Source organism: Melitaea cinxia, chromosome 15, assembly GCF_905220565.1.
Source record: "Melitaea cinxia chromosome 15, ilMelCinx1.1, whole genome shotgun sequence".
Lineage (NCBI taxonomy): Eukaryota > Metazoa > Arthropoda > Insecta > Lepidoptera > Nymphalidae > Melitaea > Melitaea cinxia.
The window spans coordinates 3,228,912-3,251,662 of record NC_059408.1 but is presented as its reverse complement, the minus strand read 5'-3'; the positions used below and the strand labels follow the sequence as shown (position 1 = coordinate 3,251,662).

General features: G+C 33.0%; 1 protein-coding gene across 1 annotated transcript in view; it reads left to right on the top strand.

The window, feature by feature from the left end:
* The window catches only part of LOC123660354 (espin), a 40,184-nt gene extending 18,172 nt beyond the window's left edge, over window positions 1-22,012 (top strand). Inside the window, exons 7-13 of the mRNA XM_045595450.1 lie at window positions 80-166; window positions 758-863; window positions 1,779-1,992; window positions 13,875-14,431; window positions 20,397-20,593; window positions 21,080-21,264; window positions 21,591-22,012. Coding sequence (XP_045451406.1) covers window positions 80-166; window positions 758-863; window positions 1,779-1,992; window positions 13,875-14,431; window positions 20,397-20,593; window positions 21,080-21,264; window positions 21,591-21,703 — 1,459 coding nt within the window. The 3' untranslated portion in view covers window positions 21,704-22,012. The remainder of the gene's footprint in view (window positions 1-79; window positions 167-757; window positions 864-1,778; window positions 1,993-13,874; window positions 14,432-20,396; window positions 20,594-21,079; window positions 21,265-21,590) is intronic.
* The last annotated feature ends 739 nt before the right edge of the window (window positions 22,013-22,751 follow it).

The following is a 22,751-nucleotide window of genomic DNA, read 5'->3' as shown; positions in this document are numbered from 1 at the left end:
CGTCAATAACTTAATATAAAATAAAGTTGTGTAATAGTATAGAAATGAATTAAATTATATCTGATATCTTTGTTCACAGAAGCAGTTCCCGAGACTCCGGAAGCCACAGTAGACCTGGAAGTGCAGCCCTAATAGTTGACTACGGCACCAAAGAGAATATTGAAACGTGAGTACGAGTAAATTAGTGTTAAAAACTGCAAGTACTTAGTGGCGGCAACACGCATGCAATGCAATACAATATCCGTTTACCGTCAGGTGGAGCGTACGCTTTTGTCAACTTGATAGTATATAAAAAATGATAAACTAAAAATAATTGGAAAGTCAATGATTGAATTTTTGCTTTTGAGCTCATATAAGGCAAATCAAAATTCTGACTTTAGGGTTTAGGTTTCACGGTCAGCACTGACATGTTTATTTAAATGGGACTTTTCGCGATGATCATTTTGATATTTTTGATCTTGCAGACGCCATAGCTATGGGACGAATAATAGATCTGATAGTAAAACAGTTCCCTTCAACTGAACTAAACTATGCTATGCTGTAAACATTCTAATGCAGTAATGCTATATAAAAGACCAATAATATCTAATATTAAGCCGAAGAGTTACAGCTTAATCCGCCACCGTAGTCCACTACAGCTTTCCGGATGTCCCTTTCATCATTGTAGTTGAGACAGTCAAGTCCCACCTAATATGAATATAACTTGGTAATTATTTCACTGATATTATTTTTTTGTAACATTGTTTTATATTTTCAGGTCGAACAAAGCCTACGAAGAAGTATCTGCACCAGCGCCCGACAGCCATACGAAATCCACGCTAGCAACGAAATTAGCAGCGCTAACACACAAAGCTCAGAATTTTGTAAGTCTTTAATGTTTTTTTTTCTTTTGTCCGGTTCTTTGACTAGAGAATGTCTTTTCTGCAAACAAGAAGTAATTTATTGTCATCAAAGTAAGGAATCTTCATTTGCTAACCAAATAATTAATATTCGGGTAAGGCAGTGGTCATAGTTCTATTTCCTGCACTAATGGTCGCAGATTTAATTCTTGCTCACGACAAATATTTGTGTTGGCCATACAGATAATTATTGTGGTCTGGGCGTGTGTTTTTGGATTTTGCATCTATCGGTGTTTTCGGACCCTCGATACAGAATTTACAACCTACTTAGGATTGTAAGTTACAAGATAGCTTCGAAAATCCAAAAAATCCGTTCGAATAATTTTCGCGACTTTTTTGAATCAGACTGAGAATATTAATGTTATCGTTTCCTTGATGCCGCGTTGGTGTAACGGTCACGTCACTGGTTTGTGGCTGTTGAGCTGGCGTTCGCGGGTTCCATCCCCGCACATGACAAATGTTTGTCGTGGTCTCGGTGATTGGGCAGTGCTTGTGGGTCTCCCCACCGCGCCTCGAAGAGCACGTTAAGCCGTCGGTTCCAGTTCTTATCATGTACACCTGATAGCGGTCGTTACTCATAGTAGGGAATATATCCACCAGACCGCATTGGAGCAGCGCGGTGGATTAAGCTCCGATCCTTGTCTTACATCGGGAAAGATGCCTATACCCAGTAGTGGAATATTAAAAGCCGAAGCCAATCATTTCCTTACTATGGACATTTTTAAATTAATTTATTATTTATTATAATTAGATATATTAATTGACACAAATCTATAAAAACTAACATACAATAAAGGATAAAGAGTTATCTTTCACTTACCAACCTTGTTTTATTAATATTATCTTTTTACGTTAAAAAATACTCTGTTCTTGATTCAGGCCAGTCGTATCTCATCAGCAGCGGGTAGCCGTCGTGCGTCAGTTTCAGAAGAACCAACCGTAGCCCCAGCATCTCCATCATCAGGGGTATCATCAGCTGGCTCCACTGGAGGTAGTTCTGGAGACGAGGCGCCCCCTCCTCCACCGCCACCTCCCCCTCCCGCGGTGCTGGAAGAACCAGCTCTGAAGCCATCTGAGTTAAAAAGTAGGCTGGGTGAGTTTTTTAATTATTATATTGTTCTTGATATTAACTGTACCAGGTTTGTTTAAATGATTAGCAGGTAAGGAAATATCTTTGGGTAAATAAGTTTTTCTTTTTAGTGTTTTTTTTTAAGTAATCAGTATTTGGTTTCTGAGCAACTTATTAGCAACTTGTGCTATCGTGTTAAGCATTAGAAATTTTGCCAGTACCATTGGAAAAAAGCAAACAAGACTATGAAATAACAGAGATAGTAAATCCATGTAATATTCTACTATTAAGGAAAACTGTAGGAACTGTAGGAAAACTTGTACTGTGTGGCTACGGTACTAAAGAATATAGCCACCCCCTCTCTTCCCGTGGGTGTCGTAAGAGGCGACTAAGGGATAACACAGTTCCACTACCACCTTGGAACTTATAAAGCCGACCGGTGGCGGGATAACCATCCAACTGCTGGCTTTGAAATACACAGGCCGAAGACGGGCAGCAGCGTCTTCGGTGCGACAAAGCCAGCCCTGCGGTTATCAACCCGCCTGCCCAGCGTGGTGACTATGGGCAACACACATGAGTTCACGTTATTTTTGGCATAAACTTGTAGAGGCCTATGTCCAGCAGGGGACTGTATAGACTGTAATGATGAAGGAAAATAAAAATAGTTCTAAATTATTTAATACCACAACTGCCTAAAACTTATGACATTTGTTTACCTGACGTCCGAATATCCTGTTCTGTTGATATCCATAAAACTACTCGTAAATCAACAGAAAAAAAAAGGACAGAGAATGTAATGTAACACTATACAAATCCATAGTCTTAGTTCATCATCATTACAGCCTATACAGTCCACTGCTGGACATAGGCCTCCACAAGTTTACGTCAAAAATAACGTGAACTCATATGTTTTGCCCATAGTTACCACGCTTAGTCTTAGTTATAATTCACTTTTAAATATGGTCGACAGCCTCTGATGTGGTTTCACAATGAGCTACTTTTTAATTAATAATATAAATAATAAATAAATAAACGCTTCACACTCAACGGCCCCCAGTAGGATTTTCTCCCGTGGTGGGGGCCGGAAACACATACAATACACATGCACAAACGTGCAGACCACGACAAACATTTATATGGCTAATACAAATATCGGTCATGAGCGGGGATCGAACCCGCGACCGCCAGCGCAACAGTCAGTACTGTGACCGCTGCGCCAAGGCTTCGTCAATATGTTATGTATAAGGCGGATCTTTCAGTAAATCGATTCTAGAAATAATACTTGCGTAATGGTTGCAGTAGGTAATAGTTCTGAGAATTCAGCGAATGATTACAAAATGTTAAGAGACAAAGTCCTTGACAGTAAAAAAATTAATTATAAAATTTCAGATCATATTACAGCGCTATTTAAGCGCTATTACAGCGCTTTAATTAAGATAAATGATTTAGCATTATTTGAAACTAACTTAAAATCTTTATGATCTATTTAGCAGTGAAAATTAAAAATGAAATGTTTATTAAACACTTGATACAGACGTTTAATTGACAGTTACAATAACATTACTTTTTATTTGTAAGTTTCATGATGTCTATTTGTGTTGCTCGATATTTGTTCCAATTTCTGTGACATGTAATTTCATTTCATTTCATGCATATTGAGCTGTATGAAATTCAAATATTGCCATTTTTTTACTTTCTCATTTTTTTTTATCTTTTGCGTATAACTTTCATTTGTGGAATATTTGATCTTCATCATATATTTGAATATTTGATTCATTTTAAATTTTTTAATATATATTGTTTTTTAATGTGTACGCGAATTTTTTTTAATATTTAACGTTTTTCCTAAACTTTACATTTAAATAAAAAAAAATTTAAGTAAAAAGGTAAATAAATGAAACGTACTCCCAGGCGATAAAAATAGATAACATGATGTTACTCGTTGTAAAATTGTCAAGGCAATGCTCACGTTTTGTTAATATACCTACATCACGAGTTCATACCATTTAAGCTGTAATGTTGTTCCACCATGCTGCTTCATTGCTGGAGGCGGATTCCTTATTATAAGTAAATAAATAAATAAATATTTACACAATACACACGGTCGTCTGTTCCTAAAGTAAGCAACTTAATGCTTGTGTTATAGGTAACAGCCGACTGGTATATAGCTATATATATTTTTTTCGATAAACATACTTATAAATAATACATATATAAATATATAAATAAATATTTATATTACACCCAGACTCGGGGTGGGAATCGAACCCACAACCCTCGGAGCAGAAAGCAGGCCCTCGGAGCAGAAAGCAGGAAGAAGTAACGATCGCTATCAGGTGTACATGATAACAAACGGGATCGACAGCGTATCAATAATATATTTTCCAGCAGATATCTGGCCATTCATACAATCATACGTATAATATCTTTGTTTATGTATGTTTATATTTTTATGGTATATATATATATATATATATATATATATATATATATATGAATTTATTTGCTCATGTCTATACTAAGCCACTAACGTTACTTTATATTTCCTCCCTTTTTTCTCTTCTTTATCTGAATTTTACTAATACCCGATTTTGCACACCTACAAACGTCTGCTCTTGTACGTCCTAAGGTTGGCTGGTAGAGAATGCTTTTTGCATTAAGCTCGCCTTTTGTACAATTCTTTAATGTATTGTGCAATAAAGTATTAATAAATAAATAAATAAATAAATATGAAAATAAAAAATCGAAATACCCATGTAGCAAAATTAGTATCAGAATAAATTAAAAAAATAAATAAACAAAGTTATTGTTATTTTATCCAACAACGAAGCAAATATTTATTTGTAATTAACTTTATGGTAAAGACACAATTCCCGAAACCAACATAATTGAATCGCTATATAGAAAAGGTATTCTTGAAACAGCGAGCGTAGAGATTTAGCCTTATATATTTGTTACCTTATACATTTTTATATAATAATTGTAAATACAGCTATTTTTATTAGTAGATTTCTATGGAAGTAATAGGTGTTACTCTCGTTACAAAACAATAAAATAAGTCCGTCCGTCTGTATGGACGTTGTTAAAAGTCAAATTCACGGACATTACATATTAATGAGGTCTCACCGCCTTAATTAAGTTCGTTTACTTTCTACGTTTTTTAATAGGTTATTAGTTTCGTTCTGATTCGGATGCGTTCGGACAATAATATGTAAAATAATTGCTTTATAGAGTAATAGTTTTACTTTCCATTTCGAGTAAAATTTTCCAGTATTATTAATTTATTCTCTTCATCACTGTGTACGATTCCTTTCGCGACGTTGAAATGTAGCAATGTAAGTTGATAAAATTTTGCGTATGCTGTTACTAACAAAAAGTTTGACTCTCTAAATCTTTTATTGTTTTTTTTTTTAATGTTTTTACTAAAAGCCATGACGATCATGAGGGTAGAACACAATTTTAATTTAAGTCCGATCCGGATAAATAATTTTTAAGTTCTGAATTTAAAAAATTCAACTTAACAGTGAGAGCAAAAGTTTTATTTAATTATTTATTTACAAAGCATTTACTTAGAAAGGGAAAGAGACTTTGTCAGGCGTAAAAATACTTATAACTTGTTTTCACATATGTTTATGCATACTCGTATGGATGTACTTAGAGCACTTTGAACTTCTGGATATGAATTACGTTCTTGGTTTACGGCCGATATGTATAGTTGGTAATCATACAGTCAGTTCTACTTTTATGGGTAAGTCAGATAGATTATGGTAAACAAATGAATTTCAACTTTTATGTTGTTCATTGCAAACTGTTAGGCCTGGAGGAGTTAAAAAAGATATATGAGAAAGTAGAAAGTATGAACTATGTATGTCCATATAGAAAAAAAAAATTATGAAAAAAAAACGCGAAATCGATGGAATGCTTTGTCATTAGATCTCAAAGAAAATATAATTTTATGAAGTTACTCGCGTGGTTCTTGTTTGTATAGAATTTTATTGAAATAACACAAAATAAAACTTTGACACATCGACTTAGTCTAAGAGACATATGGAGTCTAAGCATGATAAAGGATTTTCTGCTTGCGTGCGTCATTGCTTTTCAGTAAATTTATTCATTTTTGTAATTCGAAAATAAACGTTATACTATTTAGTATGATAAATACCTGATAGCGATCGTTACTCATAATGTATAGTAGCGGGTTGGCGGATATGTTCCCTTTATATTCGCAGCAGCAGCGTGGCGTAATAAGCTACAATCCTTCGCCTATACGGAGAAAGAGGCCTTAGCCTAGCAGTGAGATGTTACAGACTGAATGCACTCTCTAGTAGATAGAAAAGTTTTAAAATTTCCACATTGCGAAATTCATGCAATTAATCATTCTATAATAATATATTATGATATTAAGAAAATGCCATCTTTTTGGATACATATATTTCGTTTAAATTTGCACGTGTGTTTTTCCTATTATGAATTTGACTATTTTTTCGTCTACCAACGTTGCATTACTTGCCGATGTAATTTTAGTCAGTTTTTTTTCGTTTGCCAGCAAACACAATTATTTAGTTACTGACAAAGGAATAATTATATCAGACTCATCAGAATCGGAAATTACTCTCAATCTTTTCTTAGGACGAACTTTGTGAAATTTCTTCTTCTGGCACTGAGAGTCCACTGAAAAGTTTGTTCATGGAAACAAGTTATAAAATGCTATGCAAAATATAAAATTTTGAGGTTAGTAAATAACTTATAGAGTTTTTTCCAATGGCCACCGATATATAATAATATATTATGATATTAAGAAAATGTCATCTTTTTGGATACATATATTTCGTTTAAATTTGCACGTGTGTTTTTCCTATCATGAATAAAAGAAAACCTTTGTTCACTTACTTATTTACTTGCTAGTCTTTTCCATCTATCCATCCAATGTCCATCCATCAGCCTTTAACAGTTCTTTGTTGGACACAGCTCTCCCCTAATGTCCGTTTTTGACGTTTCAGTTTTTATGTTTTAGTTTAATGAAACTTTTGTATTTTCTCATATGACTTTGGAAAATAATTTAAAAAGCAAATTAAAAAAAAATCGAATTAATATATTTGTAGAAAGTAAATACACTATTATGACAGAGAATTTCTTTTTACAATTTTATATAATTAATTCTACAAAAATGCTTTGTAATGAAAACAAAATGTTTGCTGACCATCATTTTCTGTTAACGGCGCGGAAAACTGCTCACCACCCATACATGTGTTACACTTAAGATTGCATCGCGTGATAAATAGTCCCGTATAATTATTATTTCCGTGGCAATTGTTTACATATCTCGCTAATAAAAGAATTAAAAATCTCTTAGTGTTGAAGTGCAAGAGCTGAATAACAAATATGCAATAAATTATATTTGATTATGACGCGTTGGCGCAACGGTCACAGCACTGGTTGTTGTTGGCTGTTGCATTGGTTGCGGGTTCGATCCCCGCACATGACAAACATTTGTATTGGCCATACAGATGTTTGCCGTGGTCTGGTTGTTTGTGCAGTCCTTGTGGGTCTCCCCACCATGCCTCGGAGAGCACGTTAAGCCATAGTATATACTCATATATTCTCTATATATTCGCCAACCTGTATTGAAATAGCGTGGTGGATTAAGCTCTGATTCTTGTCCTACATTAGGAAAGAGGCCCAGCAGTAAGATATTAGAGGCTGAAGCGTAAGCGTATCAATTATGTTACTAATAATGTTAAAAAGCTGAAGAGTTTGTTTGTTTATATGTTTGAATGCGCTAATCTCAGGAACTATTAGTCCAATTTGAAAAATTCTTTCAGTGTTTGTGTTCTTATAGCCCATTTATCGAGGAAGTCTATAGGCTATTTTTTTAATTAACTCGTGTGAAATCGCGTGGCACAGCTAGTTATGTTATAATTGTTTGTCTTAGCAAACGAAGAAGACTTCAACTAACATCGACAAGTAATACAACTTAGGTTAGGTTAGTAAATTACATAACGCTTTATTAGATATGACTCAAAAAGTATTTGTCAGATCCAAATTAAATTTAAATGGGTAGTCCCATTCTATGACAAGCATTAGCTTTCAAAAAAAAAAAAAATCACATAAATCAGTATGAATAAAAAATACAGTTGAATTGACAACCTCTTCCTTTTTAGAAATCTAGCAGTCTTTTTTTATATACCTAAGTCGGCAAACAAGCGTACGGTTCACCTGATAGCAACTGATTACCATAGCTTATAGACGTCTGTAACACCAGAAGCTACACAAGCGCGTTGCCGACCCGATCCCTGATTCCCCCTGGAGCTCTTGCCACCTTACTCGTGTGTATGTTGGTTGAGGTCTGTGTATGTTGGTGTAAGGTCGAGGTACTTCCCCAGTGGGCTACTCCATATTTTGAGCAGGACATTACCTGCGGTGCATTCAGGTGTTAGTTGTGTTCTTGAGGTTTGTGCTTGTATAATATTTATTTTCAGACTTACGATACTAATTTTTCGTTCTATTGGATAACGTTTTTTTATGTTTTTTTTTTCAAATGTTAGATGATAAAGATCGCGTAACATTTATTCTTTTTGTTTATTTATTCAAATTAAATTATATTATTATTACACTTCCTACAAAAATATTTCGTAGAAATCTTAAATTTGATTATAATTTTTTATTATCTAATATTAAATTGATATTCTATGATTATTTTGGTATTCAAATTTTAAAAAGCTTTATATTTATTTAAATAAAATAAATTAACATTTATTAAACTTAATTATATTTTGAATTATAATTTGAAATTTATTATTATGCGATTCATTTCTAAATTGAGTGTTCACGTTAGACACAAATAGAAAATAATCTGTAGTTTATATGAGCTTGATTACCTTACATGTTTTATTATTATTCTATCAGCGGTACTTCACAATAACTGGAAATAATTAATATGAATATTATATAATAGACAAAATGTGATACGATATTCGTGTAAAAATAAATAGAATCATTGTTGTAGAAACTAGTCATTTTATCTAAATATAATTTGTTAAGAAATAGTGAAAATCGACGCGACCTTCTTAAGACAAAGGTACGTTTCGTTATAGTATATTTTTTATAAAGGTCATTTTTTTTAATATTTAACTTTCGAACGTGCAACTGGGGAAAGACTGACTCGACTTAATTTTTTTTTTATTATGAAGGTGGCATACAAGCTTAGGGTCCGCTTGATGGTAAGCGGATTCTGTAAATTATGAACGCCTGCAATACCAGAACTATTCATTAGTGCAGGCGCATTTTCGACCTCACCTCATATCCTTACCAGGAGCTCTAGCCACCTTACTCGTCACAGGAATATAGCACGTTTTTGAAAAGGGATAATATGTACATATTTAATACGATGCACTCGTTCGGAAGATATAAGTTTAAATTGCGAGTATAACTTTTGGCGATTAATTTTTATATATATATTGACAGTGTTATATATATTGACATTGCATAGAAAAATTTTAAGTACATAAAAGTATTCTATAATGGTTTGCGTATTAATGTTTTTTTTGAATTTATTATTGCCATACAGGTTTATATTAAACTAAAAAAAAAAATATATATATATATCGATAAATTTACGAAAGTTATAAATTTGGCAGTGTAAGTACGTATGTCCATCACCTCTAATTTCTGTCTGTTGCTCCTTTTCGGGTGTGCTGGTAGAAATCTCTTCTAGGTATAAGATCACCCTTTATACTTTACTTTCAACGACGAATATTCGTATATAATTCTGTACGTATAATAAATTGTTAAATAAATAAAAATATTTGTGTTGATTATGGGCGTATCCTTGTATGTCTTACTACAGTGCTTCACAGAACACGTTAAGCCATTGGTTATCGCTACTCATTGTATAAAAATTATCCGCCAACACGTGCTGAAGCAGCATGGCTGATGGAATAATGATGAATTTTTCTCCTGTGTGTGGTGGAGGCCTATACACAGCTGCGGAATGTTTGTGGATGATTCAGTGTATTATGAAAGTAAAAAAAAAAAAAACTTTTATTGCGTTAAGTAGAGTTATAGAATTAATTTGAATGTGGTAAGAAATTATAACTCTTAATTTCACGCTGCCGGGTAAAAATGAAATGATTTCTAAAAATCCAGTCTCCAGCACCTAAGGTTGTTTAAACTCTCATAAAATACTAACGTTAAAATGAATCATAGGCGATCTCCGCTTTCTAGTGAATGCACTGATCTCGTTAAAACTTACTTTATAGACACACTTTTTAATTATCTCTAATCATAAAATGATATAAATTAAAATTTAAACTTATTTTTAATACAATAATTTTTACTGACTAGATGAAAGGAATAATATTAATTGTCCTTTGGGATAACTCATAGAAATTATTCAATGTATATAAATAAAAATAATCCGAAAGTTAAAAGATGAACATAGTTCTTTTTTAAAAAGTAACTGCGGATTATAATGTAACAACTTTTTCGGATTTTTAACCGACGTCGAAAAAAAGGAGGAGGTTAGTCAATTCGACCGTATATATGTTTATTTTTTTTAATGTATTTTCGACGATAACTCCGTTGTTTACATCGAGATCTGATTACAACTTTTGGAGTAATCTTTGATAATGCGTATTTACTTGACTATTTTTTCGTCTACCTACGTTGTATTACTTGTCGATATAATTGAAGTCGGTTTTTCTTCGTTTGCCTGCAAACACAATTATATCCGTATGAAAAGGAACAATAAGAGTAAGAAAACAATCGCTTCAGTCTGTAATATCCCACAGCTGGGCATAGGCCTAGAGTTTAATCCACCACGCTTCCTTGATGCGGGTTGGTTATATTCCTTACTATGAGTAACGATCGCTATCAGGTGACGGCGCGACGTGCTCTCCGAGGCATGGTGAGGAGACCTACAACACACAATAAGAGTAAGAAAACAATAAGAGTAACTGTGGATTTTCTCGCCGATTCTTCTTTGCAGAATCTTCATCCCGAATCGGTGGTAGCTTCTCTTTGGCTATATTTAATTTATTAAAAGATATATAGTTTTATTTTAAAAAATAACAAAAGTGCTTTTAATGGCTATATGAATGAAGTAATTTTTGATTTTGATTTCAAAAAGTGCGAGAAATAAACAGTGGTTTTGGTAGAGAATTCCTAAGGTTCCGGAATAAATAATACCCAATATACCTGGTAGTAAAAAAAAATATATCGTTGTAATTTTATCATTTATAAAAAAAAATATTTTGAGAAGAACTAGTAGCATTGCAAAATTAATTAATGTACTGAAATGTAAATTTTAAAGACTCGTAAAGCTTAAATCAATAAATCAATAAAAAATTAATATTTTTATTTACAAAAAAAAAATGTATCAATTTTATCGTTTGAAGAGTAAAATTATAATAGATTTACAAATTTGGACAATTAAAAATGTTAGAGCATAATACGCCGTTCGATGACCTCTTCAGATCATTTTTTATGTTGACTCATACAAATGTGGTAAACTATAATTAGTATAATGATTACAACGCAAAATTATCATATCGTGTAATGTAGAAAATTAGGGAAATCCCATTACAGATCGAAAAAACCATTACTAAAAATTCTTTTCATACATAAAACGTTTTCACAAAAATGTTTAAGCAAATATAATGTTGAAGCAAGTGGACGAACGTAATTTTTAAATATAAAAATGCAAATTAGAAATGTCTGTCTCATAATTTCTCCCGAGACAAAAAGAAAATTATATCACTTTTATGTTCACTTATGTCAAATGTTTCAAAAACTAGCTGTCCGAAGAGACTGTATCTATATACTATCTTTTCTGTCCAAATTTAATAGATTTTTATTTATGTAGATTTTTAATTTTTTTTAAATTAAAACCTTCCTTTAGCTTTAAGGAACATATAAAAAAATAAATTAGCCGAATTGGTCGAGCCATTCTCGAGTTGTGCGCTTAGCAACATTCATTTTTATTTATATAGATAGAAGATATAGGTATACATACGCCGTTACGAGCTTAACGAGGCGTCAAAAATTTTTGTTTTCGACGATAACATTTATCCTAATATTTTCGTATACTTAGAAGATGCTATAATTAGTAACTGTATGATTCTTATGATTTTTAATCGATTTCAATAAAAGGAGGTTCTTCCATATCAGTGAGTTGCGTAAGTAAACATGGCTACTAATTTTTTTTATTAATTTAACGCTCAGTAGTTCATATTTTATTCGAATTTATTGTCTTTGACTATCAATGAGTTCGTTGAAGCATGTCATTTTCACATTGCGTACAGCAGCTATGAATATTCCAAATTACCAATTCTCCTTTAAAATTATTCATAATGAAATTTATTTTTACTTTAACAGTAATTTCTTAACAGTAGTTTTTATTTTTATGTAACTGTACTTTTTTAACATTTGCTTTATATGTATTAACTTATATTATACTTGAAGAGGAACTAACGCTTGTTTTACGTAATGTTAATTACGATGTTTATAATTTTATGAAACTAGGAATTTGTCTGTCATTTCGATATTTTCGCTGTTCTTTGCTGAGTACATGGAGTTGTACTCCTGTATATACAATATAATCAGATAAGATGCGAGTTTGTAAGTCAAATACTTTTAGTAGCCGTAAAAAGTGTCCAATGTATTGGCAATTTCAATTTTTACCAACAAACGCACAGCCACGACAAATGTCTTTAAGCGAACATTTGTCATATATGGGTATCGAAACGTTATTTTTAACTTGACTTCAAATTATTATATATGTAGGTACAAACTAGCTATACCCATGCAAATAATTCGCACTAAATAAGTATAATAATCATCACTTTACAAAATTACAAAAAAGTATTTATACGTAAGTTGATTTGAAATTGAACAGTATGTTACAGGCTGAATCTCTCTGAGATCTTCAATTTGTTTACAAACGTGATATAAATTAAAATACAAAATTAGATAATCTTTCTAAAATCTGTGTTACATTAAAAAATAGATATTCATATATTCAGACATTAATTTTAACAGAACTGTTATACAAACACATCGAGTATTCAATTAACACTTAGACTTGTAATTATTTTCCGTCTACTAATTAGAAGATAACAGTTCGACAGAAAAAAAATTGCTGTCGAACATATATTTTTATAAATGTATATGTTACATATTTGATTAAGTAATATGTTATACTAAGTTATAATAAGCCTGGTAATGAGACAGTCTGGTAATGCAAAAATCTTTTATTTATGTTATTGCAAAATTTTGTGTTAAGTCGTTAATCGTAAAATGATTTTATATTTAGTATGTGTTATGTATTTACATGTATGGATTACTAAAATCAGTTACAGTAAGTGCAGTTGCCTATAAGTTTACATTTTCTATTGTGTTATGAAAACCCTAAAATCATTTTAAAACTCAGATTTCAGCAGATTTTCTAGAACATATTATAATAATTATGGTTATTGTTTCAGAAAGCAATCTCAATAAAGTATTTGTTGTTATTACACCTACTATTTTTTAAAATATCAATGCGCATTTAATTTCACATTTATTGAGTTGCGTTGTGCGTTTTCTAATGTTTATTCATAAAACGGCAATCGATCTTTCGACCACGCATTATTGACATAGACGACGTCCGTTCATGTAGCAATTAAAGCATTATTATTATAGATATTTAGCATGCGATTAACTTGCAAAACAGAAGCGTCGACCAACATTAACGAATTTCTTAGAAACGAAAATAATTAGCCAGCCGCATTTTAATTTAGTAAATCTAGACTATTCCGAGATTTAAGCTAGATTACCTAGCATATATCACGCTCGTTGCGTCGCACGCGCGGGGTGCCTGCGCGGTGATGCGCATACTTTCTCTCCCCGCTAACGGTGCCATGTTGCAGCGGGGCGGCGCGGCTCGACGGCCTCGGCAGACGAAGAGCGACCGCGCGCGCCCAACCTCGTCAACAAGCAGCCCGCGCTCCCCTTCGTGCCACCGGCCTTTCCACACAACGCGCCGGACCGCCTCATCAAACCCTCGGAGTATTTGAAGACCATCACGGCGCCCTGCAAGCGCGATGAAGGAGCGGCGGAGCCGCGCCCGCCGCCTCCTCCGCCGGTCCCGGATAATGTTCCACCGCCGCCTCCTCAGCCACCCCTGGCTCACCAGCCACTGGCCGCTATCAGCAGCGCCGAACTTACTGCCGTACGGCTCAAGATGACGGCCACCAAGACGATGTCAGCGCCCCCGCCGACTCGATCCGTCAGTCTCCAATGTCTCCCAAGTGCAGCGGATTTCAGAAGCGCAAAGACGGATCTGATAGAGGAGTTGAAGATGTCGAAAGATATCACCGGAATAAGGAAGCTTAAGGTGGAACGAGCCAGACGAGAGAGTCTGCAGGATAAGGAAACGTTTACGGAGTTCACCAAAAGGTTCACTGCGGAGAACTTTGTTGATCAGGTAAGTGGTTATTTATTGTTGCACGAAGTGGCATTGATTTTTCAAAATTAACATAATTCATTAATTTAGATCAATTTGATATACTTTGATATATTAGAGAGATGCAACTGCATCCGCGCATTTAACCCACTGATCCACTTCACTCATCTTCTGTTACTCGTCTAACGACCGTGAAATAAAACTGGCGTTTCAAACTAAATTGCGTATTTTTACGCCTTGGTGGAGTTTTTTAGCGAGTAGGTAAATGTACTCTTGTAACTAAGGCGAGATATGTGACCGACGAAGATACAATTGGAATCATGTGTATATAATTTATTCGAACAAAAATATTCTTACCGTTAGTTGAGTAGAATTTCTGCAATAAATTATTTGTGAAAAGTAGATAATTAGAATTATGGATAAGAGAAGATAATTTTAATTAGAAATTTATATGACACGTAATGCACAATATTTGTAAATAAGGGATATTTAAGGTAAACACATACAAAAAAAAGATAATTTTTTATGTTTGTTTACAAGTATGTTTATTCCTGAAAATTGGTTTTGAATGTAGCATGTAACTAACTACATTCGTCGAAGCTCATTTTAAAGTATGTTTTGTTTATATGGTCAAAAAGTCCAGTCCGTAATGTAAGAAAATCACTACTTAGCTCCAAATTCTAAGTCTATCTGACAAATTTCAAACAAAGTCATCAGAAAATTGTGCGGAATCTTAGTAATTAAATTTTAAAAGTCCTTTTAGAAATTTTAAACTTAAATAATGTAGTCTATTTTTGATAATAATTAGCATAAAGATCGATCTAAGCACACACATGGAAAGACGACATCACACACGCGCAATGGATCGTATACATGCATTCATAATGCGTATGTGGGAGTGACACTCTTACCGTTTATACAGCACAGATGCGCGTATTGTATTGGTGCTTTATACTATTACTTAATAATATATTGTTTTCCATGGCGTTTTTTAGATCATTGTGTACGTTAGACATACTGGAGTTTCGTAAGACATAATTAGTTAAACACGATTTATTTTGCCGATAGCAACAACTTAAAATTAGCAAAATAAAGTTCATCAACCCACGCATAGTGCAGAATCTTTCAGCCATAAAATGATGTTCAATCATTCAAAATATTCCATGCTGCAATGTGTTGAGACAATTATCTTACTGGTAGTTAAATAACTACGAAGTATTTAGAAGTTTAGTGTGTACCACGTTTGATATTAATGATATTCTTATTATTTTATTGAATACAAAAATCATCCGCTTTAAGTTCGTGCATTTTTAATATCTTAAGCAATGTTTTTTCCATTGTTTTTAAGTTCAATTTTATATTACACTAGCTGACCCCACAAACGTTTTTTTTGCCATATATGTTATTAAGCCCCCTCATTCCCCCCTGTTGTAACTTAGCTATGTGAGAAATAGACGTCGACCGATTCTCAGACTTACCCGATATGCACACAAAATTTCATAAAAATCAGTCCAGCTATTTCGGAGGAGTATTGTAACTAGCATTGTGATACGAGAACTTTATATATGAGATTATTTACTGAATCTTTTTGTTCCAGCACTATAAAATATAGCCTAAGTCACTTCTGAATAGTGTAGCTTTCTGTTAAAGAATTTTGTTGATCGGATCAGTATTTGCGAAGATTATTATTACTAAGAAACAGACAAAGTTAGAAACTTTACCTCTTTATAATATTAGTATAGATTGTTATATAAAATGGATATTTGTATTCTTACAAATGTTTGTTTCCAGTTAGGATATGTAGGTCTTTGTAGGTCTTTCCACCGTGATTCCGAGAGTACGCTAAGTTCTCGGTCCCGGCTGTTGTCATAAATATCTGTGATAGCTTTCGTTAGTCGTAGTAGGGAACATATCCGCCAAAATACATCTGAGCAGCGTGTTGAATCGAGCTCCAATCCTTCTCCTGTATGGAAGAGAAAGAGGCCTATGCCCAGCTGTGGGATGTTAGAGGCTGAATCGTAATCATGATAAAATGCATTTTTTTTTGTATTTTGTTTTTCCTCTAGGTCTCTGCTAAACATAGTCTAGCTAATGCTGCTATTTACTAATATGAACATTTAGAAATTGCGTTGTTTCTGTAATGTGAAAGCGATTAAACTCGATATTAATCAATCTCTTTCATGATATTTATAAAGCATTCCTTTTTATTTTGTTTCCTACATCAATCCAACTCTCATTGCGAGTTGGTTAACTAATTTATACTATAATCGCTAAGTCGGTATATCTCGTTTACATAGCTCATATTTCCGTAATTATATCTTCAGTAGCTTCAATCGAAAGTAAACTTTATGTTACATATAAATTAGGGCAATTTTTAAATGGCAAATATTTTTAAATATTTTTTTTTCGTAGACTGTACGCGTATATCCGTTTTCACGCTTTCACTGTTTCTGATGCTGCGTCTTGAATCATGTTTCAGTATCACGATTTTTGTTTCGTCTTCAAACAAAACATTTCAATTTAAAGTTTGTTCATTGTTCCGTATTGCCGTGATTTTTGTAATAATTTTATTACTTTAAAAGTGATGAAATTTTAAAGATGTTTAATTTTTATAATGGATTGAAATTTGGAGTTATTGTACAAGTAGCAGGAAGTTATCTACCTATACTAATATTATAAACAGGAAAGATTTGATTGTTTGTTTGCATTAATAAGGCTCCGAAACTACTGAACCGATTGGAAAAATTCTTTTACTGTTGGTATGCTACACTACCGTGGGTGACATAGGCTGTATTGTATTTTCAAAAAAAATGGGAAAAAATATATTTTGAAATTTTTGTTAAATACCCATGTGAAGTCGGGGTGGGATGCTAGTTGGTAATAATTGTATTATTTTTATTTGTGCTGGATTAGCATCACTTTTATATATAAATTACGTTATTTAATATCTTCTTTACCTACTACACCGAGTTTGTTTCTTAGATTCTTGCTCTCCTAGATTCTACATGATATTGGCAAAATAATCTGTGCTATTTTGGAACTATTGGAAGTTATTAATTATTATTGATAGAATTGCATTCGAATAAAAAAATAAAAAAAAAATCGGTCAATTCAGTTCATTTCTAATTTTCTACAGTTTTAAAAATATAATAAGAAAATTTATTTCTAAAAGCGTTTGTTACTTCTAATATTGTTATATTTGTACCACACGAGAATTTTTTTTAGTAACATATACAATTTACAGTAGCACATAGAATATAATACGCTATTACGTATGTACAAGATTACCTACATTGTATCATATTCAGACTGGGAATAAAACCGAGTTATTGTGATAATCGCTTTTATATTTCGTTCTTTAATTTAAAATAAAAGTGGTTTATGTATGGAAAAATGAATCTAATTATAAGTTAATTTAGTAAGCTGGAGAACGTAATTTTTTTATAAGGCGTTAAAATACTTTCTATAACCTGTCACTGATGTAATTAATGCAAAACGTTTCTAAAATAAAATAGAATTGTTGCTTTGTTTTCAAGTATAGGTTTATCCATTAGATAAAAAAGTTTGATATTGTTTTCTGCTTTACCATCATACTTCATTTTAACATTTCGTTATTTATATTCACAATCTGGGAATATAAATGTTGTAATTTATTAGTTACCGGTCACCAACCCGCCTGTCCAGCGTGGTGAATATGGGCAAAACACACGAGTTCACGCTATTTTTGGCGTAAACTTGTGGAGGCCTATGTCCAGCAGTGGACTGTATAGGCTGTAATGATGAATTTATTAGTTAAGATGATACTAGTCTATGAACATGTTTACGTCTTACTGATAAAGTCTATATCATGGACTTATGTACGAGATAAACGAGAAATGAGAGCTAGTCGAAATAAGTAAAGAGTGATAAACAATGACATTTCAATAAACGCACTAAAACGTATGATACAATTAGAAATTTCTTGTAGTAAAGTACGAGAGAGTCGTATTTTGAGACGTAACTTTCTTTCGAGTGCGTTGGTGGAAATGATCGCAATCATGATCCGTTTTCATTTAGTAAGAGACGCGGCGAATTATTATAACTTATTTACACACATCAATACTTGTTTGAACAAGACTTTCAGTATGAACGTGTTGGTTTACGCAATAGCTGTTAAATCGAAAGAAAAAAATATATACTCGAGTGAAATTACGTCTTAAACACTTAGTTTATTTACGAGCTCTTACATTTTACGATTATTGCAATGGAAAGTATTTAACTTATAGTAGATATAATATTTGATAGGTTTAAAGAGCGATATTAATTAAGATTTATTTTATTTTAATAAGTAATTATATGATAAGGATATTATCGTTAAACTACTGAACCTAAACAAGCTTATTATAAAACAACAATTACAACTATCAAACATATTTATCGATTTGCACCCTTTTGTGCAGCACTCGGCACCTTCTTGGGTACACCCGTATACCCGGTATACCCGGGGCACCTGAGTGCACCGCACCACCTGCTCTATAGACAAAGCAAACCCTGTACCTATTAATGCTTAAAACTACCGTATATTGTGTCAGGCGAGTCCATAGGAAATATTACGAAGAATGACCCAATCAAATATCTACTAGGTAACAGCCTTAACATATAACATAACCGTAAACAATTTCGCGTGTGACCAAAAATGTAGTCGAAAACGATACTTTAATGAGCTTAGAACAATTACTTAACAATCGCTACATATATAATTCCTTACCATGATCCAAAGATGATCCGAATCATAATGGCATGTGTTTACAATGCATAATAAAAGATTGTTTACAACTTTATTAGTACGATGTAAAGATAACGGTCATAAAAAGTGTATTCGATTTGTTACACTACAAGGTGAGTTTTCCTGGACATCCATCACATAGTTCCCGTTACGGTCACGGCGTGCGTATCGCGTGTGATGTAAGCAATAATCGCTACTTGCTAACGGTAAGCGGTATAAATATCTCCAGATATTGCTATCTTTTGAATCGATTTTTTCATCCATGTTATTAATGATTACTGTATGATTTTACTGGAATTAGTTCTGGTTAGCTGGCCTTGTTTTAAGATTTATTTTACATTTGTATCTTGTAAGTAGTGTGTGAAATAGTGCGCGGTACTTTTCTTAAAAAAATATTAAGGAAGTTTTGGTATGTTAGAGACATTTGGTTCGGAATCTATACTAAGGACAATTTTATTTATTAACTAGCTGTGCCCGCGACTTCGTTCGCCTGGAATTTAACAAAAAAGTTATTATTCAGTTCGCCGAGTTATAAACTAAATAAATTTATAAAATAAAAGTAGCCTAAGTTACTTATTATTACATCAGCTATCTGCCAGTGAAATTCCCGTCAAAATCGGTCCAGCCGTTTTAGTGATTAGCCGGAATAAACAGACAGACAGATACAAATTGTAAAAAATGTTATTTTGGTATATGTACTGTGTATACATCCACATGCATTTAGTAAAAAGCGGTTATTTTAATATTACAAACAGATATTCCAATCTTATTTATTTGTATAAATAATAAACAAAGACCTCACTCACACTAACGACCTGAGTAGGATTTACTTTTGCATCTAGAGCCCAGAAATACACACAGTATAAATATAAACGCTCAGACCGTAACAAACATCTGTACGGTCTAAACAAATATTGGCCATGAGCGGGGTTGCATTCATGAACACTAGCACAGCAGCCAGTGTGGAAACTACTGCGCCAACATGAGTCAATTAACGGCTTAATTTCTTCTATTTAAATAAGTACTTTCTATTTATACAATTAAAAAAAAGCAATGCCACTTCACGGTAACTGAATATCATTTTAATATTTATATTTTGAACTCATGATTATATTCAATATAAATATTATAGTGATAAAATTTAGTCCATAATACGGACGGTAATCCGTAAACGGATACTTCAAAATCGGGACGGTTGGTCGACGGCAGGGTTTTTCGCAGATCCCGGAGCGAGACACAGCGGGTAACATTATACCAGCGTGGAAGAGACAAATGTTGGCGCGGAGAGCTGCGGAGAAGGCGAGGAAGGATCTGGAGAGAGAGCTCGCCGGGGAGGCGGAGAGACGGAGAGCGGCCTGCGTGCCGGCGTGGAAGAGGCAGCTGCTGGCTAGGCGCGAGGAAGCGGAAAATCGGTTGAGGTATATATTGGCGATTGCTAATGTTTTTCTATCATATCATATCATATCTTGTGTTTAATGCTGGATCGAAAGATCTTGCAACGCGAAGTTTACGTTGTCTCAAAGTCAATGAATCATGTTTGGGGTTCCTAGTGCCCTATTCTATTATAAAGTTCCACATCTCGTATCAAATTAATATAACTATATCAAATAGTCTCTTTTAGTTTTATAGCCTATTTTAGACCAATATTTCTTGGACTTTATAACTATTCTCTTTAATAATCGTTAAAATTTTCTTAATTAACCAGACCTATTTATTGCAATCTTCTAAAAATTTTCCTGGATAAGCCATATTTTACGCTATGCTACTTACATTTACAGCTTAAACATATATAAAATTTAAATGTATTTATGGCTTATTTTCTGTCATTATCAGTATTGTATTCAGTCGATTTGTTTGGTTTCAATGTATCATAAGTCAAATTTTTTGACCGTCCACATTTCCAGACAATCACTCTACACACCGAAAGTGGAGGAGTCAAACGACGGTTTGAAACAGAACGGAGATTGGCGCGCGTACCCCGGTTCCCAGCGCGCCGTGTCCATAGACAACATCACGCTCTGCTACGACGCGCCGGCGCACCCCACGCGTGCGCCTTCCGAAGTCAAGCTCTCCTCTGAACATTGCAACGGTAAACCTTAACATGTCTTACAGAACTTTTATTTGATTCTACCACTTAATGATGTGTACGTATTCAAGAGTAAAAAAAAAGATTATATCGTTGCCATCCTAATAGTATAAAAAATAAAACAACGGAATTCGGTTTGAGTAAAAAAAATATGTTTTGTCGAGAAATACGATTGTAATTGCGTTGGTTTTTTTAACATATTAAAGAGTACAATACCATTAAATATTATCAAATTTTTCATTAACTAACAAACATTTATCAAGATTTATCGAGCTCTAGATTAAATAATATTCAAAATTGTCCATTACTAGTGACATTTTTAATTTCAGGTCACTCGACACTAAACGGTCATCATGAAAACGAAGAGGAAGAAAGCGCTAAAATAATCCCCTGGCGAGCTCAACTGCGTAAGACAAACAGCAAACTTAATTTACTCGAGTAGGATAATTATTGGTAAGAACGGTAGGATTCGTAGGCCGCTAGTAATAATGTTTACTTTGGTAGATTTTATAACGTAATGTTATAAAACATGCTCACTATATTTTACACGTTTAATTAACATTCGAAATGTTGTAACTTCGTCTATAACTAATTTCGAGCCGATGTTTTTTCGATCTTTCTGAATGAGTGTTGCTATACTGTTGGTGGATTAATTTTTATGCCTTAGTGGTCACTAAAGTGTGAAAATTATGACAACATTTTATAATAAATTTTACCGTCGTTTAGCGATTTTTTTTTTTAAAACTTTTTCTACTTTTGTAATGTAACATATTATTAAGAAATACGGAAGTGTATTATGTAAAAATGTAAATCTTTTTGTTTTTTAATTGTATAATCGTGAATTGATTAAAATCGACGAAATCTTTTATATATTTTTTTATTTCATTTAAGGAATATTTATAGATTTTACTAATATGCAAGTGATATAAATGTTGCAATATTAGATTATAAGCTTAACAGGCTTTTGCTACGAACATGTAAGTTACAATTACGATTGAGTAAGGTTATCGATTGAACTGTTAATAAAAATGTTGCTTTAAATATGTTGTTTCATTGAATAACAATTATGTAAGGTCTAATTAATGTTACAAACAATAATTAATATATTGTACGTGTAACTGACTAACACGCGTGGATTTTCCCGCGAATTATTTTTAAGTAATTCAACTGAAACATTCTTTTAGTGAAGTGCGAATAGTTTTTTCGCGTATTGCATGCTCATAACTTTAACCTCGAATAGCCAAAGATTTTTTTACATCATGCGATTTAGTTGTTACTTTTATTATATCATAAAATTCACATAAAATACGAGTGTATGAAAGTCGTTACGAAAATCAGTCTGCGAAGCAAAATGTTTTATAGAAAGCGTTTTAAAACACTGTTGTACATTCGTAAGCGTATTTATGATTGTTTGTAATTAATTTCATTGTCATATTAAGTTAATAACTTAATTATATTTTTTTTAGTTAAAGTTTTTCTAATTTGGAACG